Source organism: Lethenteron reissneri, chromosome 43 (genome assembly GCF_015708825.2).
Source record: "Lethenteron reissneri isolate LAM-NWPU_2019-01 chromosome 43, ASM1570882v1, whole genome shotgun sequence".
NCBI classification, from domain to species: domain Eukaryota; kingdom Metazoa; phylum Chordata; class Hyperoartia; order Petromyzontiformes; family Petromyzontidae; genus Lethenteron; species Lethenteron reissneri.
In genome coordinates this window covers 4899225-4913740 of record NC_083821.1, presented here as the reverse complement: position 1 = coordinate 4913740, position 14516 = coordinate 4899225, and the positions used below count along the sequence as shown (strand labels likewise).

Below are 14516 nucleotides of genomic sequence, written 5' to 3'. Positions count from 1 at the left end.
TGTCTCGTGGCCTTCGTAACCTGGGGGTGGGGGGGGGGGACATGTGGACATGGAGGCGGGTGGGGCATGGGGGGCACAGGGACCAGCGGGGGGGGGGGGGGGGGCATCGTACCAACAAGGTTGAGAACCAGCGCTGTGAACGGCCGTTAAACGCCGGACAGGGCGATCGTGCGGTCTGCTCTCGCGCCCGATGTACGACGACGATGACCCCAGACGCCCACCGGTCTGTGGAGGCTGATCGACTCCGATGAGAGTAAAAGCAGCTGCGATGCCTCGACGATGGTGACCTTAGAAGGGGCGGCTGCTTCAGCGGCCGAGGGGGCTAAGCCCCCTTCAACCATGCCCCCCACAACGCTACGCCGCTCATAATGGTCTCTACCTTGGGATCCTATCCAGCGGTCAATTGACGTGTTTGTCCGAGCACCTTTGTATTGCATCGGTGCAGTGACGTCACCGCTACATCGCTCGCTTTCAGATGCGCTTCTGCAGCCGTCTGGAACGCACTTCCTTCTGATACTAGGGAGCCACTGGAGCTATGCAAAACTAATTTTTTTAGAACTGCTTCTTGTGTTTGGTTTGTTGTCCTTCTCCCGTACCTCCGATTAGCACGGTTGGTTACGTATATATTCATGGCCAAGATCTTTCATTTGGCGTTAGAGATGACAAGCTCCCTATTCCAGTTGATTGGGCAGAAGAGCATCCTATTTAGGAAGTCACGAGTTTCAGTTCGTAGCCATCTTCATTGCCATCATCATCATCATCTCTCTGGGGTGGGTAAAGCGAGTACCACTTTGTGGAGGCCCGTGGTTGATCCGCGCTCTGACCGTGTCCCCAGTGTCTCAGACGATCCCCATCATGACGTCAGAGACGCTGAGACACAAGATCAACCCTTCGGCCGGACTCCCAGCGCCAGAGGCTGTGGATGCGCTGCTCTACACGCCCGGTATCCATTCATTCGCTCACTCACTCACTCATTCTCCCATTCATTCATTCAGTCACACACCAATTCGCTCACTCACGCACTCATGCACCCTTTGATTCATTCGCCCATTCATTCACTCAGTCATTCGTGCAGTCACTGATTCACTGACACGTTCAATGACTCATTAATTATCTTATTCGTTCAGTCATTCACTCATTCATTCATTAACTCTTTCATCTCTCCCCAACATCGCTCACTCTCGTCTCTCCCCACCGAGCCACCCCCGGGACTCTCATTTCTCCCTCCTCCTCCCTCCCTCTCCTCCGTCTCCCCCCGCCCGCCCGGCCCCCTCTGCTGCCCCCCACCTCCCCCCGTAGGGGTTCAGTTCCCGGGGGACGACCGGGACGACCAGGCGCACGGGACGCTGTGGTGCGCCGTCGGCTCTGGCCGCATCACCGCCTTCAACGCTACCTCCTGGGTCATCGAGCAGCACTGCATCCAGGCCGGGCGCGCGCGTGTGGTGAGATCGACGCGCACAAAAAAAACAAAGACAAAGATCCCCCGTATAGCCTGTAACAGACTGTAGGGGCAAGTGCTGTTAGCGAGCACCTATGAAGGCCGGCATGGCACACGAGGGGGTGGGTGGCCAGCACCATGCTCGGCCGCCTTTGTCTCCCCAGTGGCCATGTTTACACACTGCACCAGGTACTCATTTGAGGCTGAGTCGACCTAGGGGAGGCCCATGATCGGTTCAGATAATCGTCACTGGTGTTGGGCGTTAGCGGGAATGGAACCCGGGTTGCCGGGTTCGTAGGTTTGTAACGCAGCACACTCACCGCTGCACTGCTGCTCCCGACGCACAAGCACGCAAACACAAGCACGCACTCGTGCACATACGCGCGCTGACGCACGCACATACGCGCGCGCACACAGCATCTGCGAGGTGCAATTTGCACTGACGACGCTGCGCAAGCTAACCATTCCATTGCACACTGCGTTGCGCATCAAGTTCGGCGAGCGTGCGGAGGGGGCTCGTGACGGCCCGAATCCGCTGAGCAGTGCGAGGCGGCGTGTGTGCGTCGACTGCGCGGGGAGAGGGGGTGGGTGGGTGGGTGATCCCCGTCTGTGTGCGTCGACTGCGCAGGGAGCGGGTGGGTGGGTCGGTGATCCCCGTCTGTGTGCTGCGCGTAGAGCTGCATGCTGGACGTGGAGCGCAAGCAGGTGTGGGTGGGCTCGGTGGACAGCACCATCTACATCCTGGACATGCAGAGCCTATCCTGCAACAAGCAGCTGAGCGAGCACCGCGACCAGATCACTGACATGGCCCTGTCGCGGCCCGACCGCCGGCTCTCGTACGAACTCTCCCGCTCGCCCGTTCCCCCCCTCCCCTGCCCTTTCCCCTGCCCTTTCCCCTGCCCGCCCGCCCGCCCGCCCACACGCTCCGTCAATCACACGTTTCCCCAGCCGCTCGGTCACCTGTTCAATGCGTGTGTCCTCCTGCTTGCGCATTTGATAACCGGCCCACTTCCTCATCCCCAAACCCACACTCACTCACTCACCTACTCACTCATCCAGTTATTCGCTCAGCCGATCGCTTGATCCCACTTGCTCACCCACGCACTTACCGGCCTGCTCATCATCGCACCAAACCACCCACTCGCCCATTAAAACTACCCGCTCGCTGTCCCACTCACACACCCACCCGTTCACTTACACACCCACCCGTTCACTCACACACCCACCCGTTCACTCACACACCCACCCGTTCACTCACACACCCACCCGTTCACTTACACACCCACCCGTTCACTTACACACCCACCCATTCACTTACCCACCCACCCGTTCACTTACCTACCCACCCGATCACTTACACACCCACCCGTTCACTTACACACCCACCCGTTCACTTACCCACCCACCCGTTCACTTACACACCCACCCATTCACTTACCCACCCACCCGTTCACTTACACACCCACCCGTTCCCTTACCCACCCATCCGTTCACTTACACACCCACTCGTTCACTTACACACCCACCCGTTCACTTACACACCCACCCGTTCACTTACACACCCACCCGTTCACTTACACACCCATCCGTTCACTTACACACCCACCCGTTCACTTATCCATCTACCTGCTCACTATCCCACTCGCTCACCAACCTGCCCGATCGCCCGCTCAATAACTCTGCCCGCTCACTATCCCACTCACTCACCCACCAACCCACTCACTCGCAAACCAGCTCACTATCCAACTCACTCGCCCGTTCGTCGGCACGTCCACCCACGCGCTCGCCCGCTCGCTCTCCCGCTCGCTTTCGTCTCGCTGCCATCCATGTCCACCCCTCCAGGCAGGTGATCTCGAGCAGCCTCAACGGCCAGGTGGTGGTGTGGGACGTGGCGACGCTGCAGGTTCACAGCCAGTTCAAGATCCCCGACTGCAAGAGTCTGCTGTCCATCCAGCTCATCGAAGGCTCCCTCTGGTGCTGTGAGTGCCTCCTCCTGCCCACCGCCCCCCCCATCAGCACAGTCATCCCCCATGACGCACCTCCCCCCCCACAATTCAGCGTGGTTTGTAGCGGATATGCGTACGCACCTGGGGAGAGGTAGTGCAGCGGCGAGCGCGCTGCGCTGCGAACCCGGCGACCCGGGTTCGATTCCCGCTCACGGCCAAAGTCGGTGACGATTTTCTAAACCGGTCCTGGGCCTCCACTAGGTCGACTCGGGCTCAAATGAGCACCTGCTGTGCGGTGTGTAAACATCGCCACGAAGGGAGACGAACGCAGTCGGGCGTGCTCGCAAGCTACACGTGCCAGTTTCCGTAGGGGGGTCTTTGTCTTCGTGTTGGGGGTTGCAGGCCTGGGTCACAGTGTGCTCCAGACGAGGCTGGACGGGCATCGGCTGTTCAGCGTCACCGCCGAGGGACCATTGCAGTCGTTCAGCTGCTTCACAGTCTTCCCCGAGGTACAGCAAAACCACGGGGGGGGGGGGGGGGCAGAGATGTTGGTGGAGAGATCGAGGTGGTGGTGGTGGAGGGGAGTGTGGGCTGTGGTGATTGGTGATGAGATGGTGCTGGTGATGATGATGATGATCGTGGCGAATTATGATGGTGCTTGCGACGATGTCTGCGATGGGGATGATGATACTGATGGAGAGGTTCATGGCGTTCGCGATGGTGTTAGCGATGGTGTTAGCGATGGTGTTAGCGATGGTGTTAGCGATGGCGTTAGCGATGGCGTTAGTGATGGTGTTAGCGATGGCATTGGCGATGGCGTTAGTGATGGTGTTAGCGATGGTGTTAGCGATGGTGTTCGCGATGGTGTTAGCGATGGTGTTAGCGATGGTGTTAGCGATGGTGTTAGCGATGGTGTTAGCGATGGTGTTCGCGATGGTGTTAGCGATGGTGTTAGCGATGGTGTTAGCGATGGTGTTAGCGATGGTGTTCGCGATGGTGTTAGCGATGGTGTTAGCGATGGTGTTAGCGATGGTGTTAGCGATGGTGTTAGCGATGGTGTTAGCGATGGTGTTAGCGATGGTGTTAGCGATGGCGTTAGCGATGGTGTTAGCGATGGTGTTAGCGATGGTGGTGGCGTCAGTGATGGTGTTAGCGATGGTGTTAGCGATGGTGTTAGCGATGGTGTTAGCGATGGCATTGGCGATGGCGTTAGTGATGGTGTTAGCGATGGTGTTAGCGATGGCATTGGCGATGGTGGTGGCGTCAGTGATGGTGTTAGCGATGGTGTTAGCGATGGTGTTAGTGATGGCATTGGCGATGGCGTTGGCGTCAGTGATGGTGTTAGCGATGGTGAAGGTGTCAGTGATGGTGTTAGCAATGGTGAAGACGTCAGTGTTGGTGGTAGCGACGGTGAAGGCAGCAGCGATGGCGATAGCCGTGGCGTTGGCGATGATGAAGGTGCCAGGGATGGCGCTCACGGTGGCGTCACTGTCGACGGTGCCGGTGTGGACGCAGAGGCAGCAGCTGTGGACGGCGTCGAGCCGCCGCGGGGAGCTGCTCGTGTGGAGCACGGCCGGCGGCGCCGGGGAGAGCGACGCGCTGGCGCTCGCAGGGTGCACGGCCGTCTCCTGCATGCTGCGCATCAAGGAGCAGGTGCGCGCGCATGTGCGTGTGTGTTTAAGTCAAGCCTTAAATGAGTACCTGGTGCGGTGTGTAAACATCGCCACTGGGGAGACAAAGGCGGTCGGGCGTGGTGCTGGCCACCCACCCGCTCGTTCGTGTACCGTTCCGACCTTCATAGGTGCTCGCTAACAACAGTTGCCCCTACAGTCTGTTAAGGCTATACGGGGATCTTTGTCTTTGTGTGTGCGTGTGTCATGCCCTCCATTCTTTATGCTTGCGAAACGTGGACCCACCTTCCCCCCCCCCGTAATGGAACATCTTCGCCGGTTAGAAAACATTTAGGCTGGCCTGCCTACGATCCGTAATGGGTTTAACCAGGCTTGATTGAGTGAGGAACTCACAAATCCTCGACAGATCTGGACAAAGTCCCGTTGATGAGCTCCTCCGGCAGGCAATAATGCATTGGCTGGGTCACGTGGCCCGCAAGCCCAGCCACCGCATGCCTAAACAGCTTTTGTTCGGCCAGAGAGAGGGTGCTAAATGTGCGTTGCCCAGGCTAGAAAAGAGATGGAGTGATGTGATACAAGATAACGTGGAGCTGAGTGGACTTGCCGATGACTGGTACCAGCGGTGTCAAGATCGGCCTCTGTGGAGGAGACTCGTGAAGGACGCTACTACTGGGCAGTTGGAGGCAGTCGCCCTCCAGTGACAACGGAGGGTAGAGGAGCGGCGCTCACAACAATGAGCAGATTGCCGGGTGGCTAAAGCACAGCAAGTTGGCACAGTAGGGGGCACAGGTGTTGCATCAGCCAGTCATCTCAGTCAGTCAACCCATGGCACCTGGGTCTGCCCTGTGACCTCCTGCCAGCGGGCGTTCAACACTTCACGTGGCCTTAAAGTGCATATGGCCTGGCACAGGCGCCGTGGTGACGTCACCGCCACCTCGTGGCGAATGGCGTTTGTTGTTGTGTACACACGTGTACACATGCACATCCCATGTCTTAAAGACTGCTGAAGCAAGTGCTGTTAGCGATCACCTGTGAAGGCTTGCACGAGGGAGTGGGTGGTCGACACCACACCCAGCCACCTTTGTCTTCCTCGTGCAAATATTTACACATTCGTTTGAGGTTAAGTCGACCTAGGGAAGACCCAGGACCGGTTCAGACATAATCGTCACTGGTGTTGGCCGTGAGCAGGAATTCACCGCTCTACACCCACCCACACACCCACACACTCACACCTACCCACACACGCACACCCACACATGCACACCCACCCACACCCACCAACACCCACCCACACGCACACCCACCCACGCACACCCACCCACACATGTACACCCACACACGCACACCCACCCACACCCACCCACACCCACCCACACCCACCCAATCCCCACACACCCACCCACACACACGCACACCGCACGCGTGCACCCACCCCCTCCGCCTGGTCAGGTGTGGGTGGGCGGCGTTGGCGAGGCGCACGGCCGGAGCAGCGTGGGCAAGCTGTACGTGGTGGACACGCAGCGGGCCAGCGTGGAGCGCGAGCTGCTGGCACACTCGCTGGCGCCCGTGCGCTGCCTCTGCTCCGTGGAAGACCGCTACGTGCTCAGCGGCTCGGGCAAGGAGGACGGGAAGGTGGCCATCTGGCAGGTCATCTGACGGGGCCCGCTGCCAAGCCCGGCTCGCCGGCACCTGCGGCTGGAGACGGGACGGGAGACGGGAGGGGGGAGGGCCTGGAATGGGGGTTACACGGAACGAGGATTCATTAAACGACGCATTTCTGGATTTTTCATCCTCACAGCCAGCGGCTTTTGGCTCGCCATCGAACAAAGACGGTCACTTGCATCGCACGCTTTCAGATGGTTATCCACGGCCGTCTGGAACACTCATCCCTCCGATATTAAGAAGCCACTGGAGCTATGCACTTTTAAATCATTCAGATTGAAAACTCATTTCTTTAGAACTGCCTGTTGTGTTTAGTTTGTTGTCCTTCACCCCGCACCTCCGATGAGCATCGTTGGCTACGTTCGGTGTGAAAGAAGTTCAACATACATAATGGTTTAACACGTAGGCCGGAGAGAGCGGTGGCCAAGTGGTTAGCGCGCTGCGCTACAAACCCAACCACGGTGGAAAAACCAGTCCCGGGCCGACCCTATGTCGCGACTGGGCAGAGAGACAAAGGTGGCAGGAAATGGTGCTGTCCACCCCATTCCCTCGTGTGCCGTGCCAGCCTTCATAGGTGCTCGCTAACAGCATTTTTACCCCAACAGCATGTTATAGGCTACAGGGTGAACTTTTATATATATACGTGTGTGTATGCCTTTGAACACTGAAGGAAATTAAAGGGAAAGAAAACAAAACTATTCTTAAAATGTTAATAATTTATGCACTGGCCTCGGTCGAGGTCACAAAATGGAACAAAGCCTATTTATTATTCTGCGGTGTTGAGTCAAAAAATAATAATTTGTACATGCCCATGGTGTTGTTGTGTGAAAACAAGAAGGTTAATGAAGCCGTTGTGTTGCAAGTTCATGGAGTGCTCTTAATAAAGCGATGAAATGTGAAATACACCCAACTGCCGCGTCTAATTTCATGCCATCACATTGCGTAGCCTTCAGCCATACTGCGTTGTATGGACAACGATGATAAGCACGATAATATATTACATTATTAAAGCACCTCTCTACAAGATAATCGAGGCGAGAGACATTAAACACGTGTTTGGTTGGAGTTTAAACTGCACCGCAGCTGTCTCCGAACCACGACCAACACTGGGTTAGGAGCTCGGTCCACAGCCAGTGGGAGCAGCACAACACCGGGTAGGGAGCTTACTCAGCAGACAGTGGGAGCAGCACAACACCGGGAGGGAGCTCACTCAGCAGCCAGTGGGAGCAGCACAACACCGGGTAGGGAGCTCACTCAGCAGACAGTGGGAGCAGCACAACACCGGGAGGGAGCTCACTCAGCAGACAGTGGGAGCAGCACAACACCGGGTAGGGAGTTCACTCAGCAGCCAGTGGGAGCAGCACAACACCGGGAGGGAGCTCACTCAGCAGCCAGTGGGAGCAGCACAACACCGGGTAGGGAGCTCACTCTACAGACAGTGGGAGCAGCACAACACCGGGTAGGGAGCTCGGTCTACAGCCAGTGGGAGCAGCACAACACCGGGAGGGAGCTCACTCAACAGACAGTGGGAGCAGCACAACACCGGGTAGGGAGCTCGGTCTACAGCCAGTGGGAGCAGCACAACACCGGGTAGGGAGATCACTCCGCAGACAGTGCGAGCAGCACAACACCGGGAGGGAGCTCACTCAGCAGACAATGGGAGCAGCACAACACCGGGAGGGAGCTCACTCAACAGACAGTGGGAGCAGCACAACACCGGGTAGGGAGCTCACTCAGCAGACAGTGGGAGCAGCACAACACCGGGAGGGAGCTCACTCAGCAGACAATGGGAGCAGCACAACACCGGGAGGTAGCTCACTCAACAGACAGTGGGAGCAGCACAACACCGGGAGGGAGCTCACTCAGCAGACAGTGGGAGCAGCACAACACCGGGTAGGGAGCTCACTCAGCAGACAGTGGGAGCAGCACAACACCGGGTAGGGGGCTCACTCAGCAGCCAGTGGGAGCAGCACAACACCGGGTAGTGAGTTCACTCAGCAGCCAGTGGGAGCAGCACAACACCGGGAGGGAGCTCACTCAGCAGACAGTGGGAGCAGCACAACACCGGGAGGGAGCTCACTCAGCAGACAGTGGGAGCAGCACAACACCGGGAGGGAGCTCACTCAGCAGACAATGGGAGCAGCACAACACCGGGAGGGAGCTCACTCAGCAGACAGTGGGAGCAGCACAATACCGGGAGGGAGCTCACTCAGCAGACAGTGGGAGCAGCACAACACCGGGTAGGGAGCTCACTCAGCAGACAGTGGGAGCAGCACAACACCGGGAGGGAGCTCACTCAGCAGACAGTGGGAGCAGCACAACACCGGGTAGGGAGGTCACTCAGCAGACAGTGGGAGCAGCACAACACCGGGTAGGGAGCTCACTCCGCAGACAGTGGGAGCAGCACAACACCGGGTAGGGAGCTCACTCCGCAGACAGTGGGAGCAGCACAACACCGGGAGGGAGCTCACTCAGCAGACAGTGGGAGCAGCACAATACCGGGAGGGAGCTCACTCAGCAGACAGTGGGAGCAGCACAACACCGGGAGGGAGCTCACTCAGCAGACAATGGGAGCAGCACAACACCGGGAGGGAGCTCACTCAGCAGACAGTGGGAGCAGCACAATACCGGGAGGGAGCTCACTCAGCAGACAGTGGGAGCAGCACAACACCGGGAGGTAGCTCACTCAACAGACAGTGGGAGCAGCACAACACCGGGAGGGAGCTCACTCAGCAGACAGTGGGAGCAGCACAACACCGGGTAGGGAGCTCGGTCCACAGCCAATGGGAGCAGCACAACACTGGGAGGGAGCTCACTCAACAGCCAGTGGGAGCAGCACAATACCGGGTAGGGAGCTTGGTCCACAGCCAGTGGGAGCAGCACAACAGAAGGCGCTGTTTCCCGTTGTGCGGAGGAGCCGCGTCCAGGGAACGCAACAGAGGAGGTCACCGCCGGCCATCGAAGAAGGACGCCGCCTTGGGGGGTGGTCACAATACGGGGTCGGCAAATCTGCCCGCTCACTTTGGTTGTCCACTTTCGAAAGCCTTCTATGCCAGAAGGAGAGTGCTAAACTCCACGACCACCCAGTGTACACATGGAACGATGATGGCCAGCATTGTTCGAACGGTTCCAAGCACAATGATTGGAACGCGTACTGGGCAGGGTCAGTTTGAGTCGAATCTGTCAAGAGGCTGGCTGAGCTCCGGAAAATATTCCGCCATGCCCCCTCCACATTCCGAAAGCAGGTAAGGTGGCAGGGGCTTGTGATGCACCATAAAACATCCCATGCGAACACTATGAGACATCTCCTTTACCAGTGGCAAAATATAGTGGTAGGTTTTTACCCTTTCAACTGGTACAAAAAACTGACACCTTTATACAAGGCATCATGTTTGCAATAACCACAACACAAGCAGTCAAAACGCAAACAAAAAGAAACAACTCTGATGATAATAATGATATGCACTGTCCTTGAAGTTGATTGGTCCACACCCGAGACAGCTTTTCTTAGAGCCTAATCTCCATTGGTGTTGGACCAGATGACGCCAAAAGGCTATCCCATGAGAAGTTAAGTTGTGTGGTCAAGTAACTCGTTTAATTGGCAGAGACATCTGTTCCATGTGTGTAATTATCAGCCGATGGTAATCGTGCATCGATTCACGCATGTTCACAATATGTGTGTACGTAGTGAATCGCGCGTGTTAACAAATAAATATTTAGACGTGTGATGCAGGTTAACATGAGCCCTTCAGCCAATAGAGGAGCTCACATTCACAATGGAAAAAAATTAACCCGTAAAAACAAAGTGTTTCACTATAAATCCTTTATATGCGTGACATCGGTTTTATTTTATTATTCATTTCTGTTTTTCTTGAGTAAGAGTTTCATTTTTATCACATTGGTATTTTTAAATTATATGAAAAAAAAATTCCCTAAAAAGTGTCAAATTTTGGAGAAAAAAAATTCACGAAAATAAATTGTTACGCACAACGAGTCTGTGTGCAAAATGTCAGCTGGATTGGATCACGGGAAGTGGGTTAAAAACGACCGAAAGATTTGCACGGTCGTAAGCGCGCAAGCAAGCAAGCAAGTGAACTTAATATAAAGGATTTAAAAACGACCGAAAGATTTGCACGGTCGTAAGCGCGCAAGCAAGCAAGCAAGTGAACTTAATATAAAGGATTTTAAAAATGTCTTGTTCTTGAATCGAATCGTGACCTTAATTCATGGGCCCTGTATCTTCACCTACATGTTGTAACACCTCTGCTCGGCCCTTTCGTCTTGTGTCCCACAGTTGCCACGTGTTCAGTTTGCTTTTCCGTATTAGTTCACTCGCCCTTGGCGAGGATTCGAACGTGCTACTTTCAGACGCTAGGGTCGTCTCTCACCGGTCCACTCCGTGAGCTACCGCGCACACGTGGTCGAGTAAACACGCGGGGTGACGTCGTCACAACGGTTACAAAAATGTTTGTGCAATAAGTCAATAGTTTTGGGATCGTATGCGTGCGTGTTGAACTTCTTTCGCACCGTACGCAGCCAACCGCGCTCATTGGAGGTGCGGGGGAAGGACAACAAACTAAAACACGAAAATAAGTTTTCAAGAAATGAGTTTTCAATCTAGATGTGAAAGTGCATAGCTCCACTGGCTTCCTAGTGTCGTAGGGAAGAGCGTTCCAGACGGCCGCAGAAGCGCATCTGAAGCGGTTGGCTGCGTCAGAGAAAGTTAAGCTGCTCCACTCCATGACCTGTCCTTCTGGAATAAAATAAAGACTCATTGCTCGAGTCAATAAAATCATCAGATTGTTCCAAAATTATGTTTATATGTCTAATTAAACAAATGTTACAGCGTCCTTGTATTGCGTGTGACTTTATTTCACTTTCACAAACGATATACAAATAATGATTGGTGGGTTGGGGCCTGTGACCTCGTCACTCATAGAGCCATGCACACTCTCCACTTAGCGACAGGACGTTCTCGGTTTGAGTCTAAATCTCTTGATTCTAAATCTCTTGATTCTAAATCTCTCGATTCTAAATCTCGTGATTCTAAATCTCGTGATTCTAAATCTCGTGATTCTAAATCTCGTGATTCTAAATCTCTTGATTCTAAATCTCTTGATTCTAAATCTCTTGATTCTAAATCTCTCGATTCTAAATCTCTATTCTCAATCTCTCGATTATAAATCTCTATTCTAAATCTACTTTTTTCCCTCATTAAAATGCAAACAAATTTATAACATTTTTGACATGCGTTTTTCTGGATTTTGTTGTTGTTATTCTGTCTCTCACTGTTCAAATAAACCTACCATTAAAATTATAGACTGATCATTTCTTTGTCAGTGGGCAAACGTACAAAATCAGCAGGGGATTAAATGCTTTTTTCCCTCACTGTAGTAATGTGTAGTAGTGTATAGTAGTGTATAGTGTAGTGTATAGTGTAGTAGTGTATAGTGTAGTAGTGTATAGTGTAGTAGTATAGTGTAGTAGTGTATAGTATAGTAGTGTAAAGTGTAGTAGTATAGCGTAGTGTATAGTGTAGTAGTGTATAGTATAGTAGTGTATAGTGTAGTGTATAGTAGTGTATAGTAGTGTATAGTGTAGTGTATAGTGTAGTGTATAGTATAGTGTATAGTGTAGTAGTGCTGGAGTCTGTAGCCAGGTAAATGGAGGTGTGGGACCGCCGCGACTCAACTCGCTGCCGCCGCGACCCTCACCAGGACAAAGCGGACCGAGTCGCGAACGCACCGAACGAGCCGAGTCGACGAGCCCCGCGTGTGCGGCGCGTAGGCGCGTGGACGAGTTGACAATCAGCCCAACAAAGCGACAAGCAATGACGCTAGACAATGAAGCTAGACAATGAAATCGAGACAGGTGAAATGACCACCCCCCCCCTCCTCCTCCACAATCGTACCCAATCAATCCATCCAATCGCCGTGGGGTGGCGAATGCCCAACACGCACAATGCGTCTGCAGAAAGCGCCAATTGCTTAACTCTACTTGTCATTCATCGTTATGGAGGCACGTTGTTGAACTTCTTTCGCACCGTACGTAGCCAACCGCGCCGATCGGAGGGTGCTGGATCATGATACTGTATATCATTAGTAGCACACAAAGACAAATATCCCCCACCCGTATAGCCCTAACATACTGTTGGGGCAAGTGCTGTGAGCGAACATATATTTAGAACCGGGGGGAGCATTACGAGCCCGAGTGGCGACGTTTACACAACGCACCAGGTACTTATTTGAGGCTAAGTCGACCTAGTGGAGGCCCAAGACCGGTTCAGATAATCGTCACCGGCGTTGGCCGTGAGCGTATCCACTGCGCCAATGCTCCCCACAAACGCACACGTGCCTTCACAATTAAGTAAAAGTTACCAGCAATGTGGTCTCGTGACGTCGCTCATTAACTCGTTAGGCGGGCGCTGCCCGTGATTGTTAACAGGTGAGGATTTCTATTTAAGAGTCCAGGGACCGCGGCAGAGTGAGGTTTGTGCCGGAAACCTCTCTGCGCTGAAAGGTGAGTGGGCTTTTTTTGGAGGGGGTGTGAGGTTTACGCCGCTTGTGTTGTTCTGAGTGCAATAGTAAGGTCTTCCGAGCTACACCTTAAATCATAATCGTGGACATTTCTACGGCAACTAATTTCAAGACAAGCCATTTCAAGACATTTACATATTTGGCACAATTAAACAACCGGTCCCACTCGCTTTTCATTGTTGCATGGCTGATGGAGATAAACAACCCATGGTCTTTCGTTTTAGAGGTGTTTGAGCCAGACGATTGCGGTAGTAGTAGCAGCGTCACGATGCCTCCTCCTTCGTACGACGCCGGTAGTATCGGAGTTGTGTTACCACGGTCAATTCTGGGTGACCGCAGACGCACGAGTTTGATTATTTTCCATTCGTGCATCAAGTCCCACCTGGAGACGGTATGATTATTTTTTACTTGTCTATTTTGTAATCGATTTAAAACGGGCACTGGGATTTCATCCGAAATCGCCTGGAACTCTGCATTGGCAAGGCCACATCCATCCCAGAAGCCGACAACGATGGTCCCTTATCTTCACCTTTACACACCTCCTCCGTAGGCTTCTAGGGAAGATGTGGTACAATTTTAATGTACCGTAGCGTTATTTAACGTGTGCGCTGATAAAAAAAAAATTAAGCAAGCCGATAGCAGCGTTCCGAAAAACATCCGGGTGATAAATTAAGCCACCCCACCCTACCTTTGGACGCAGCAATGTAACGAGGATGTACTCGTTGTTATTCGTGTGAGATGAGTTAATTTGTCCTGCTCGTAGATTTCTGACTTGGTCGATTGTGTTGGGGCTTTCCCGTGTGGCGGATTTTCTTGACCCAGAAGGACCTGCACCTCCCATACTGGTTTAAGATTACTATTATCCATCTTCGATCACTGTTTTATAGATTATTAACTTTTCCCGGAAATTTTAATAAGGCAACAGAGTAGCAGACTCGTTAGCCATGGTCGAGCCACTGTTAGATGTCTCAATGGGCTGTCCCAGTCTGCCACCGTGTTGCATTCCTTTCGTGCTGCTCTAAATTGACTTATTGGATGTGCGCACACACGTAATGCAATCACTTTAATAACAATACAGCCTTTAAAGGAAAAAAAATGTGTAACAGGCGACGTTTCTGGCACTGGCCCTTCATGTTCTCTGAAGAATGATCTATTGCCTGAAACGTCAACCATCATATGTATATGAAACAAATACGGCCACAGTCTTAATCACGAATTTTGTTGTCATTCCAAATGTTTCGCCAAAGGACTCTGAAAAGAGCCCTCCATCCATAGCGAGTCGTAGCTACTACACCCGCCGAGA

At 53.5% G+C, this 14516-nt stretch overlaps 1 protein-coding gene across 7 annotated transcripts in view; it reads left to right on the top strand.

Moving 5' to 3' along the window:
* DENND3 (DENN domain containing 3) overlaps positions 1-7582 on the top strand; it is a 49416-nt gene extending 41834 nt beyond the window's left edge. For 6 of the 7 annotated variants that reach the window (XM_061569284.1, XM_061569282.1, XM_061569281.1 and 3 more), the window contains 7 exons: positions 836-943; positions 1300-1442; positions 2114-2274; positions 3281-3417; positions 3787-3893; positions 4900-5037; positions 6465-7582. In XM_061569284.1, the coding sequence (XP_061425268.1) occupies positions 836-943; positions 1300-1442; positions 2114-2274; positions 3281-3417; positions 3787-3893; positions 4900-5037; positions 6465-6671 (1001 nt within the window). In that variant the 3' untranslated portion in view covers positions 6672-7582. The other variant, XM_061569287.1, reaches the window with a different exon arrangement.
* Positions 7583-14516: the final 6934 nt, after the last annotated feature.